This window comes from Bison bison, unplaced genomic scaffold (genome assembly GCF_000754665.1).
Source record: "Bison bison bison isolate TAMUID 2011002044 unplaced genomic scaffold, Bison_UMD1.0 scf7180017864388, whole genome shotgun sequence".
Lineage (NCBI taxonomy): Eukaryota > Metazoa > Chordata > Mammalia > Artiodactyla > Bovidae > Bison > Bison bison.
Genome location: NW_011494960.1, coordinates 6,782,226 through 6,795,651, shown reverse-complemented (window position 1 = coordinate 6,795,651; position 13,426 = coordinate 6,782,226). Strand labels below are relative to the sequence as shown.

Here is a 13,426-nt window from a genome sequence, read left to right as displayed (position 1 = left end):
CTTCGCATGAGGTGGCCAAAGTACTGGAGTTTCAGCTTTAGCGTCATTCCTTCCAAAGAAATCCCAGGGCTGATCTCCTTCTGAATGGACTGGTTGGATCTCCTTGCAGTCCAAGGAACTCTCAAGAGTCTTCTCCAACACCACAGTTCAAAAGCATCAATTCTTTGGCACTCAGCCTTCTTCACAGTCCAACTCTCACATATATGTAGTAGTGGGTAGCTACTAATCCCAAACTCCTAATTTATCCCTCACTTTTCAAACCTTTGGTAACCATAAGTTTGTTTTCTATGCCTATTTCTGTTCTGTAAATAAGTTCATTTGTATAGTTGTTTTCGATTTCACATATAACTGATATCATATTTGTCTTTTTCTATTGGACTTACTTCACTTAATATAATAATCTCTAAGACCATCCATGTTGCTGCAAATGGCATTTTTCATTCTTTTTTAATGTATGAGCAATATTCCATTGTATATATTATATATACCACATCTTCTTCATATAGTCATCTGACAATGGACATTTAGGTTGCTTCCATGTCTTTTTGTTGCTGTTGTTTAGTCACTAAATCATGTCTGACTCTTTTGTGACCCCATGGACTGTAGCCCGCCAGGCTCCTCTATCCATGGGATTTCCCAGGCAAGAATTCTAGAGCAGGTTGTCGTTTCCTCCTCCAGAGGATCTTCCTGACCCAGGAATCGAACCCACATCTCCTACTTGGCAGTGGAAATCTTTACCACTGAACCACGTCTTGGCTATTTTTAATAGTGCTACTATGAGCATGACGGTGCATGTATCTTTTCAAATTAGTTTTTGTCTTTTCTGAATATATGTCCAGGAGTGCAAAAAATTCAGTCACATAATTGTAAATGACAAATGATGGAATCTTTTAAATTTATTTATCAAGTATTTTGGAGGTTCTCTCACAGTCCAGTGATTAGGACTCAGTGCTTTTAATGCTATGACTTTTGGTTTCACTCCGTGGTTGAGGAACAAAGATCCCACAAGTCACAGAACATGGGCAAAACAAGTATTGAGGATGTCTACTACAGATGAGCACACTGAAAGATGATGCAGCATCATTCTCTTCACAACCTTGCAGTCTAGTGAGGAGAGGACTGGCCAACACATGCCTCATCCTGATCAACTGCTGAATGAGTGAAGCACTGTATCCAGTTCTCTCCTTGGCTTAGAACCATCACTCCTAATGTATCAAACCCATCCCTGAGGAGACCAACAAGTCATTATAAAAAGTGGTAGGAGCTGGTTGAGTTTCAGAGATGAGGCAGACCACTACTGTCTATAGCGATAACAGCAGTCTTTAGGGAAGGGTGGATTTTAAACTGTCTTCAGAAGTAGGGAGAATTCACTTAGGCTGAAGGACACAAAGGGATATTCAGATGTAAGATAAAATACTCACCACCAGATACCTAATTCAATCAGAATACTTTGTTTTTCTCCAGCTTAGAGATCCATGGCCTGAAAAAGAGGTAAGATACATTAATTTATATAAGAAGTTTTTCGTTTCCTAGAAAAATCACAAAATGAGATTGGGTGTATCCCCTAGATTTACTGACAAAAAACTCACAAATAAATATTGTGTATGCTTAAAGTGTAAGCTTCCCAGGTAGCCCAAGTTTAAATGTATCCACTTGCCAATGCAGGAGATGCAAGAGTCAAGGGTTCAATCTACAGGTTGGGAAGATCCCCTGGAGAAGGAAATGATAACCCACTTCAGTATTCTTGCCTGGAAAACTCCATGGACAGAGGAGCCTGGTGGGCTATGGTCCATGGGATCTCAGAAAGTCAGACAAGACTGGGCAATTGAGTACACACACATACATACTTAAAGTGTACAAACTGATGATTTGATATATTTTGAGATGATTATCACATTAACACATCACCCACCTTATATGGTGACTGTTTTAAAAAGTTTTAAGTTATAAGATAAATTCCTGGAATCTGATGTACAGCATGTGAATTTTATTCATAATACTATTTTTTATACTTGAATTTGGCTAAGAGATCAGCTCTTAATGAAAAGAAATGAGTACTCAAAGATATGACTTATGGTACTAGAAGAGTAGATATTTGACACAGTATTCTTGCTTCTCCTTAAAATAAAATATTACAGATAAACATCTGTTCTCCTTATATATCTTCTAGCAAAATTATTGTATAAGGTATACTGGAGTCAATATTTTATTTTTTATTTTCATTTAAAAAAAATTTTTTGTGTTAAAATACACAAATTTTAAACACAAAGCTTCAAGCATACCTAAGACCTATATGAGCCCTCTACCACCCCATGAATCACGCATATTGTGAATAATGTTTAGTAAAATAAATCTCATAACAGACTATTATGATCCTGTGAGTGTGAGTGTGTGTATGTGTCACTGTCTCACCATGCAAGTAGTTTGTTTGGAACTAAAAATTATTTGTAATTTGCTGCAAAATTATCTTGAGGGGTGATGCTGCTGCTGCTAAATCGCTTCAGTCATGTCCGACTCTGTGCGACCCCATAGACGGCAGCCCACCAGGCTCCCCCGTCCCTGGCATTCTCCAGGCAAGAACACTGGAGTGGGTTGCCATTTCCTTCTCCAATGCATGAAAGTGAAAAGTGAAAGTCAAGTCGCTCAGTCGTGCCTGACTCTTAGCGACCCCGTGGACTGCAGCCTACCAGGCTCCTCTGTCCATGGGATTTTCCAGGCAAGAGTACTGGAGTTGGGTGCCATTACCAGATTGCAAAAAACGATAAATGTAATTCAAAGGCAAGGAGAAGTGTTCAAACTATCTCGTATTCTTTTTGTAACATGGATAAGTCAAAGTGAAATGAGCTAAAGCAATGTCTTCACAGTTATGCCAGGCACATATCTCATGTGGAAGGAGATAATTTAGGTGATTCTCTCTGTGTTCTAACTTATGTTTGTTGAATTAAAGGTGAGCTAAGTCCCTATACATAATTGTTAATGTGTTATTTGACTTAGAATAATTATTTCAAATATATCAAATCCTTCTCTGTGGGGCAAAGCAAATCATTGATCTTATTCCCATACAGATAATTACATAATTTATTTTCCACCACGGTTGGAAATTCTTCTGGAGCAGGGCATGGCAACCCACTCCAGTATGCTTGCCTGGAGAATCTCCATGGACAGAGGAGCCTAGCAGGCTACCAGTGCATGGGGTTGCAAAGAGTCAGACATGACTGAGCAACTGAGCACATATTCCACCACTGGCATGGTGCAGTCATCCAAAAAAAATACTAAGGGGTACATGTACCTCTAGGAGATATTTTTTATTTAATCCTTAGACAGAAAATAATATAGGACTTGGGTTATTAGGATTATGTGAAAATCAACTCGTCTGCTGCTTTGGGGATATCAATATAGAAGATTTTATTGACTTTATACTTGTCACCCTCCTTTGATTCTTTGGGGAAAGTTTCTGAAGTGGAATAAAACTTAGAGATCAAGAAGTTACACAGAGAGACAAGCACTAAGAGTAAACACAGAGAATGACTTAGATGCCATCTCTCTTCTTCCTCTTTTCCTTTATCCAAAAGCCATGGTTTAGGTGCTGCCTCAAGGTAGAGGAAAGAAGAACATTTAAAGTCATGTGAGCTAGGGAAAAGCCTGGACACTAGAGAAGTGGTTTTTGTTTTTTCATCCTTTTTTCAACTTTTTAGCTCTTTTTAAGCTATGACCTTCTGAAGCTTTCTGTTGGGGCATTCAGGTTTGGAAAGAACCACTGCTCCCTTCAAACCCTGCTCTCACTGTCCTAAGTACAAGCCACCAGGGAGAGTGCCCACTCCACCACCACCCACAGTGCCTGGCAGCCCCCATGGGCACCCTGGGCTTGCTGCTGCTCCACCAGACACGGCTGCTTTAGTCTGAAGGGAGCCGTGGTTGGTGGAGTGAAAACACGTTCTTACACTTGGTCTGCATGACTGTTATGCTTTGCTGGTATTTATCCTACAAATGGTAATGTGCAGCAACATCTTGTAGAGATTTCTACCAAAATCAAATGTGGGGTTTTAGATCCCTCGGATCCTGTGAAAATGCAAAAAGGAAATGGTCCAGAGTCCAGTCTCAGTGAGAGCTTCACACTGTCCTCAGGTTTTACCTGTCAGAGAGGAGGTAGAGCTAAAGTGACTCCCTCTAACCCCAGTTGTCTGATTATGCAAATCTGGGGTTGGAAAATGAAATTTTTAATTTCCGTAGCATTCCAGTTCAGTTCAGTCACTCAGTCATGTCCGACTCTTTGCGACACCATGGACTGCAGCATGCCAGGCCTCCCTGTCCATCACCAACTCCCGGAGTTTACCCAAACTCATGTCCATTGAGTCAGTGATGCTATCCAACCATCTCAGCATTCCAGAGAGGTACATAATCAAGAAATCCTGGGCTAGAATGTAGCAAAATGCCACCACCCAGTTCTGCAGATCAGAGTCTGTCCTGAAGGTCAAAGTCCACACCTCAGAAAGACATCTGATAAAGAAGGGAATGGGGAAGCCAAGTGACATGAAAAGTATCTGAGTGCAATACAGACATGGACCATAGAGATGCTGTATAGAGACTCTCCACCCGTAAACACTGCAATCATCACCTTCGCTAAGTTCCAACAGGCAGAAGGGGATTTTCTGCCTACATACATGTGCCGCAGGGTTCAGATTGACCCTCTGTGCCTTTCTCTTAAAGATGATGTTAGGAAGAGCTATTTCAGCTATGGGGATCATGATAAAGAGCTATGTATTCAGGTACCTAGAATACATATCCCACGGGCAGGAATCAGACCATCCAGGTCTCAGGTAGTGAGGAGTATTAGCCTATGGTCTCTCACTCCCAAACTGAAGGGTATTCCAAGTAGAGCAGAGGAAGGTAGCTATCATACTTTCATTTAGAAAAAAAGGAAAATAAGTGTCCATGAGAGAGACCAGAAACAACACAGTCCTAGACTTGTCCATGGTACCCCAACCCAGGGGACAGAGTCTTAGAGGATACTCTTCTCTTAAAATTGTTTGGCTCACAGAGCTCTGCACCTAATCATGCTGATAAGTGACACAGACACTGCTTTAGATGAATAATTATTCCATTTTTTTTGTTTGTTTGTTTTTTGGTCTCCAGAGTTCCTGGTGTTTAGGAAAAGATTCTGTTTTTTGAGGGGAAGTGGGAGGGGAGCTGGGCTCCAGGGAGGTTGGGGCAAGGGACACAGAGAAGGGCAAAGAAGAGAGGCCCAGGTAATCTGGGCATTGATCTTCCTGCCCCACTGAGAATCTGCATTCATTCCTGCCCTCAGGTGTATGAGAGGAGCTGGTTTCTTTTTGAAAATAATTCACTTACTTTATTTATGGCTGTGCTGGGTCTTTATTGCTGCATGCGGGCTTCCTCTAGTTGCGGCAAGTGGGGGCTACTCTTAATTGCAGTGGACGAGCTTCTCATTGAAATGGCTTCTCTTGTTTCAGAGCAAGCGCTGCGTGTGCACGGGCTTCAGTGGTTGTGCTGCACTGGCTCAGTAGTTGCAGCTCACAGGCTCTCCAGGGCAGCCTCAGTAGTTGTGGCTCACAGGCTTAGCTGTTCTCAGCATGTGGGATCTTCCCAGATCAGGGATCAAACCCATGTCCCTGCACTGGCTGATGGATTCTTATTCACTGTAGCACCAGGTAAGTCCCAGGAAAAGCTTTAATTGTCCCAGATGGGACTATGTTCAGTTATTTACTAGTGAATCTTGCAATCATGAATGCTACAATTGTATAGTTTCTACTTTCCAAGATACATTCAAGTGGGAAACATTTGTACATGTGAACACAGTCCCAAATAGATTTCAATGGTGAAGTCAAAATTAACATTAAAAACTGTCTACTGTGGAAATATATGAGACATAAGCCAAGAGTGAACCCTCACATAAACCATGGACTTTGGACAATAATAATATGTCATTGTAGGTTTATAAAGGTAACAAATATACCACTTTGGTGGGGATGTTGAGAACAGGAAAGGCTGTCCCTGTGTGGGATATACAGGGAGTATATGAAAAATCTCTGCATCTTCTGCTCAATTTTGCTGGAAAAACATAACTGCTCTTTAAAATATTATTTTCTTAAACTTGTTTAAATAGGAAAAATTATATGAGATATAGCAAACTCTGTGCACAGATAAATATAGGTCACCTTAAATCCTGGCATATTAAAGAAGTTTTAACTATTTTAAGAAATTTGAGGGATAAAAAATTAATCTGAAAGGGAAATAATGAAGTAAAAACTTAAAGTAGTAAATTCTACTTAAAATAATATTTTCAAATGGATAAATATGTAAAGGGATCTTGAATATTATCAACAAATTGATAGCCCTCTAATAAACCAGATTAAGAAAACAAAGAGGGAGAGTAAGTAAATCTATGAGGAAAACTTAATCCTTATATTTTAGTGAAACCAACAAATATTTAAGGATGAAATTCTCTGAGTTTGTTTCAAAATAACTCAGGGATGAGCACTGAAGCAGGGTAAAGGGTACACGGGAATCATCCCACTAGTCTCTCCTTTTTCAAAATTTCATACTTACCTTTTGAAACTAAAACTCTAATTTTCTTTTTCCATTTATTGTTATTTCTTTAATCTAGTTGTCTATTAAAAAAAAAAGGAAAACATAAAAGCTAACAATCTCCCTTCTACTTTCACTTCTCCCATTGTTCTGCAGAGAATGCCATGCCCAAAACCACCAGTGACATTCTAATCATCAAATCAAGTGACATATGTTCAGCTTCCACCTAATTAGATTTCTCTGCAACATTAGGAATCTAATCTCTCCTCAAAACTCAAGCTTCCTTAATTAGTCAGCAGCATTTGTATTTTTCTAAGTGGCTTTAGTGGTAAAGAACCCACCTGCCAATAGGAGATAATAAAAGACAAGAGTTTGATCCCAAGGTAGGGAAGATCCCCTGGAGGAAGGCATGGCAACCTACTCCAGTATTCTTGCCTGGAGAATCCCATGGACAGAGGAACCTGGCGGGCTACAGTCCATAGGGTTGCAAAGAGTCGGACACGACTGAAGCGACTTAGCATGCAAGCACACACACACAGCCTTGCTCTGACCTCTACTTCTTTGCTCTTTCTCATAAAAGATGATATTAATCAGAATTTTCTTCACTGCCTCTTGTCACCTTCCGTGTGATATCCTCTCATGGTGATATACACACCTATGCTTCAACTGCCATTCCTAGGTTGATAACTTTTAACCTACTATTAAGTTTCAAGACTAATTCTATCATATGCCTTCAAGGCACCTTAAACTTAACCAAAACTTGTACTTACTAAATTCTTTCTCATAAGCAGGCTTGTGCTTGTTCCCATGGTTTACATCTTATTTAATGGCATCTAGACTCCTGTTTTCCCTAACTACATATATCATTTCTTCTCTGACCTGTGTCTCACTAATCCCTCACCTATCTTCAAAACACCCCAAATTACGAGTGGTCATTCTCTTTTGTGATGCTAGCTACTTGACATCTCACACAGTGATCCAATTACCTTTTTCATTTCCTTGATCCCTAATGTTCATCAATCCTGGAACATATAATCCTGATGTCTTCCATCATACACGTCTAACTTCTTTCAGGCCTCTAGTTGCTCCTATAGCTGACAGTGTTTTCTATGTGTGATTTCATACGTCCTTCTGTATCTGGTTCCTCTTTCAGGGCCTCTGATGCTGCTGCTAAGTCACTTCAGTTGTGCCCGACTCTGTGCGACCCCATAGACGGCAGCCCACCAGGCTCCCCCATCCCTGGGATTCTCCAGGCAAGAACATTGGAGTGGGTTGCCATTTCCTTCTCCGATGCATGAAAGTGAAAAGGGAAAGTGAAGTCACTCAGTCATGTCCAACTCTTAGCGACCCCATGGACTGCAGCCCACCAGGCTCCTCCGTCCATGGGATTTTCCAGGCAAGAGTACTCGAGTGGGGTGCCATTGCCTTCTCCGTCAGGGCCTCTAGGCCCCTTGGTGATTCCACTGTAGTAGGTCTCAGGGTCAATGGTCAGACCAAGATGATTCCATGGCAGTTGGCAGCCGTGACAACAGACTAGCCCAAATGGAGGAGTGGGGAACAGTAGGATTTATCTTCTCTGCTCCATAGGCTACTTCACTTTCTACCACTGCCATTGTGTCAGCAATCACTAAAAGATTTTCCCCTATTTCTTGTGACTAATCCTATCGGAGAAGAAGCATGTGAAATATTGGTGACGGTCTCTGCTAGAAAACCCCAATCACAGTGGTGCACATACTGGTCAGAAAGGTCAAGGCCACCAACCTGTTCTTTTCCTACTGGGTCTTAGTCCTCTTGGCAATAGGACTCATCATAGAAGAATGGGCTGAGCTGAAGTTGGGACCCCAGAAACCTATGATAAAACCAAAGTCCGTGGATATGTTGCACTTCACTGTGGCCATCAGGTCAAAGCTATTATATGGAAAGAGATAGGTGGAGAATGAGGTTTCATCCTTCCTTGACTTCCGTTCATCTCACCATTATCCTCTAGTGCAACCACCTATGGTTGCAGTGTGCCTACTTCCATAATCAACACAGTCAAGGTCTATCCCAAAAGCTCAGCATTTGTACATTTTGGAAAAAAGTTTAGAAGCTCACAGACTTAACTGATGGATCTCTGAGAAGCCCTGACAGTAACAACAGGGTATCTAGCACATCTAGAATGTAAGGATATAAAAGAAAGATGACTGGCAGCAAAGAAAACATGTTACATTGTCACTAGAGGAAGACAAGAGTGTTTAGCAAGAAATACATTTTGAAAAAATAGAAGAGAAAGAAGTTTACAAAGATAGAAAGAGAACAGTTTCTTTTGGTTCTGTCTCCCATTTAGCTTAAGACCTCGACCTCTTTCTTGCCCCATCTTTGCTCTTTATTATTTAATCAAATGTTTCACCTCATTCATGTTTACCTAGAGATTTGTGTGCCCCAGGTAGAAATAAGCCTAGAAGAAATATCTGTCCTTGCCTCAATACAGCTTCTTCTTTTCAACAGATGGCCTGGAAGTGGTCAGGAACATTCTGATTGTGTTGTTCAGCCTTTCCTTCATGCATAACTTACTCCTGGGTTTCGAATTCACCTATATGATTCCTCAAACCAAATATACTCTCATTATGACTGCCTGCCTCGCTTTCCTCACAGGTAACTTCCTGTCTTCAGTCACAAGTAACTTCCTGTTTTCCCTAACATAGGATTGGAGGCATACTTGGTTTGTAGATCCAGGCTGTGGTCTCTGACTAACTGAGCCCTCCCAGTTCTTTGGCTTAGATACGCAGCTGCCAAATTGGATCCACCACTCAAGTGGCATTGGCCTTTGGACAAGGTGCAGTTGTGAGTGATAGGGGTTGGGAAGTCAAGCATATCTCAGGTTAAGACTTAAGTACGGGAGCCAGGGTCCATCAGAAGGGACTTTTCTTTCTCCTTTTGTCTGGACATCAGGCGTCCTTCTGCTCGCTGTGCCCCTACTGTATCACCACATGCTAATTCAAGGTGAATCCATGTATTATTCAAGTTACAAGGTCTCCTGGGTCATTTTTACTACATACTTAAACGTTTTATTGTTATTTGCCTCTGGTGAGTGTCTTCAGGGCCCTTGATGGGTGCTAACAACCAATCCATCTCTGATAGGCAGGAGAGTGAGAGGATGGGAAAGAAGATAGAGGTAAAGTTACCAACCTTTGCATTTTAAAGGGCTAGTGGGGAGTTAGACTCACTCTGAGGACGGTTCCTACAGGATGTGGGCTGAGTGAGATTTTCAAAATGCTTGCCTCCAAGGGAACCCTTCCTTTCCACCTTTTCTTTCATACCTGCCCCATTCAGAGTGGAAATAACCGCTAACTTCAAGACTAAAGAGAATGGCTGATAGGGAATGTTCACTCATGTGGAGGCAGTGACCCTGGGGGAAAAGTGTCCTGCCAGGACAGCCTGAGGTCAGAGAGAATCATTGTCTGATGCACGGTGACCACCTACAAACACCAGAGAGTCTTCTAAGAAGTCTTTAAAATTTCTCTTGGAATTAAACTTCCTAACTCAGAAGCATGTCCTCTGTCAGAAAGAATTCTCAATTGTGTTGAGTTGAGCACTGCCTGTGTGTGTGCTCAGTCACTCAGACATGTCCAACTCTTCCGAGACCCCATGGACTGCCAGGTTCCTCTGGCCATGAGATTTTCAGGCAAGAAGACTGGAGTGGGTTGCCATTTCCTCCTCCAGGGGATCTTCCCAACCTAGGGACTAAACCCAAGTCTCCTGCCTCTCCTGCATTGCAGGTAGATTCTTTACCTGCTGAGCCGTCAGGGAAGCCCCAAACCTTGTGCATGTGTGCCCAGTTGAGTCCGGCTCTTTGTGACCCCATGGACTGTAGTTGGGCTGTATTTAAGCTATTCTGCACACACTTTTAAAGTGAAAGAAAGAAAGTGAAGTTGCTCAGTCGTATCCGACTCTTTGCAACCCCATGGACTGTAGCCTTACCAGGCTCCTCCATCCATGGGATTTTTCAAGCAAGAGTACTGGAGTGGGTTGCCATTTCCTTCTCCAGGGAATCTTCCGGACACAGGGATCGAACCCGGGTCTCCCGTATTGTAGGCAGATGCTTTTACTGTCTGAGCCACCAGCACTCTTCTGCTAAAGCATCCCCCTCCTGAATGGCTTGGGACAGTTCAAAGGGAACCATTAGGCTTTAGATCTGGGCCTCATGGCCCATAGGGAAGTAAGTGTTTCTGTGACTTTTCTATTGTTCCTTCATCACCCTCCCCTGGCTTCTCTTTCTCCCAGGATTCCTCTCTCTCTTACAGGGCAAGCAGTCCATAAATGGTTCTGGCAGTCTGATCACCATCCCCAAATCTGCCAGAGAAAGTCAGGTTGTGGAGAAACATGGGGTTTCTATCAAAGTTGTCGCTTTACCAGCTGGTACTGCAATGCCTCATAGTATTGTCTGGATACACTCTGCCCACATGAAAGAAGATTCTCCAAAAAGACCACACATCCAAGCACGTGATGTAACCTGGGCTCTATGATTTGACAGTTTATCTTTCTATATATGTTCATCTTAATAGCAACAGCTTGTGCATATGTGGTGTGTGAAGGTCCAACTGTATGGTGTGGTTTGGAATTACATAAATGACTATAACTGGATTGGGGTCTATAAGAAGATCCAGAAGCCTTTAAAAAAATTATTTTACCCTGACGAGCTTTTATTTGTTCTAACCATTTAATAGCATCTGTTATTAATATAGTAAATATCATCATATAACTGATAGTTGCTGTATTAACTTTATATATCACAATGATTTGGAATAATGTATATTACCTTTAGTCTCACTGATTTTATTGTAAAATATTTCAACCCTTCAGAAAAAATACAAAACAACATGATAAACACCTGTGTATACATCACCCAACTTTCACATTATAGACATAACTGATATTCCCCTAATTGTTTTTCTAATCTTAATTCCCTCATTTGTTTCACTGTAAAACACCTTTAATGATGCATTGTTGATAATTTTACATTCATGTCATCTTTCCTACAACTTTATGCATCTATAAAAATTGTAGAAAGTAGCTCTCCAAGCATTTAAAGATCATTAAATATTGTACTGTACAGATCATTTTTAGCAACTCACTTTTTTCACTTGACTTTATGGTTTTGTAATTCACTGATAAGTTTTGTTCTACTTCATTCATTCAGACTACTGTTAAGTTTTTCCCTTTAGGGATATAATGTGAAATACTCATTTTCCAGTTGATGAAAAGCTAGCAGTCTTCTTTGGTTGTTTTGTTGCTAAGTTGCATGCAACTCTTTTGTGACCCCATGGATGGTAGCCCACCAGTCTTCTCTGGCCATGGGATTCTCCAGGAAAGAATACTGGAGTAGGTTGCCATTCCCTTTTCTAGGGGATCTTTCTCACCCAGAAATTGAACCTATGTTTCCTACATTGGCAGGCAGATTCTTTACTACTGAGCCACCAGGGCAGCCTTGGTTTCTTTATTCTGTTAAAAATAGTGCTGCTATGAATATTCTTATACACAATTCTCTCTGACCATGAGCTGGAGTTTCTCTTGGGTGTTTAGGACTAGATCAGCTGTATCAGAGAGTGTTTTCAATATGATAACTACCTATGTTATTGTTGTTCATTTGCTGTCGTGTCTGACTCTTGGCAACCCCATGGACTGCAGCACACCAGGATACCCTGTACTTCACTATCTCCCACAGTTTGCTCAAACTCACGTCCATTAAGTCAGTGATGCTATCTAACCATCTCATCTTCTGCTGCTCCCTTATCTTTTTGCCTTCAATGTTTCCCAGCATTACAGTCTTTTCCAATGAGATGGTTCCCCACATCAGGTAGCCAAAGTATTGAGTTTCAGCTCCAGCCTCAGTTCTTCCAATGAATATTCAAGGTTGAATTCCTTTAGGATTGACTCATTTGATCTTCTTGCAGTCCAAGAGACTCTCAAGAGTCTTCTCCAGCACCACAGCTCGAAAGCATCAATTCTTCCACGCTCAGTCTTCTTATTTGTAACAAATACTAAAGTGTTTCTTTTTATATGTGTACTTTTCTTAAGCCATAAGCTCCTAGAAGGCATAGGATTGTCCCCTAATAATTCCTCAGCATCTGAAATAATACCTATCAGAAACCCACAAAAGTGTAGGGCCTAAGAACTGAGTCCCCAAGGCATAACTTACTGATGTTTTTCCTGCCCTACACTCAGGTCTACAAAGAAAAACATCGACTTAATGCTATATAAGCTTTTGCCTGTGGGGTAATAATTCTATTGGATCAGCTAAAATTGGTTCCAAGAAACATGGGAAAAAGGGATTTTCATTCCTTCAGTGTTTGTTAAGCAAATATTTATTCAATACCTACTATATATGCCTGGTGTTACTCTAAGTTGCTACAAAAATAGCACTGAACAAAAAAGACAAAATCTCTGCCCTTATGGAACTTAGATTCAAATGCACCTGAGCATATCAATGTGTGTGTATGTGTTGTGAGAAAACAAACTAAGTGAACAAATAAGTGACAAGTATTTCATAGAGGGGTAGGTGCTGTGTATTCAGGAAAGATCACCTGCTTTTCTATTTGAGGATGTGCCCCATTTGGCAACAACAAAAAAAATATGCAAAATGGTTTACTTCCAATACATCACTGTTATAGTGAACTCAGCTTAAATGCAGAGTAGGTAATTTCTCTTTGCTACAAATCATGATCTCTGGGGAAAAGACAATGAAAACCTAAGGCTTCTAAGTTTTAATCAGGTCCCTAGGATTTCACAATAACCCCTGGGTCATATTAGCAGGTGGCTCCCTGGGCACCAGCAGATGCTATTTCCACCCCCTGAACTGGAGAGGACACTCTGGCAAAGCCACCATCAGAAATCATGACCT

General features: G+C 41.2%; 1 protein-coding gene across 1 annotated transcript in view; it reads left to right on the top strand.

The window, feature by feature from the left end:
- The window catches only part of LOC105002046 (transmembrane protein 225-like), a 14,523-nt gene extending 3,472 nt beyond the window's left edge, over positions 1-11,051 (top strand). The window contains 6 exon segments of the mRNA XM_010858488.1: positions 4,002-4,146; positions 8,270-8,403; positions 8,405-8,447; positions 9,034-9,180; positions 9,478-9,612; positions 10,810-11,051. Coding sequence (XP_010856790.1) covers positions 4,002-4,146; positions 8,270-8,403; positions 8,405-8,447; positions 9,034-9,180; positions 9,478-9,612; positions 10,810-11,051 — 846 coding nt within the window.
- The last annotated feature ends 2,375 nt before the right edge of the window (positions 11,052-13,426 follow it).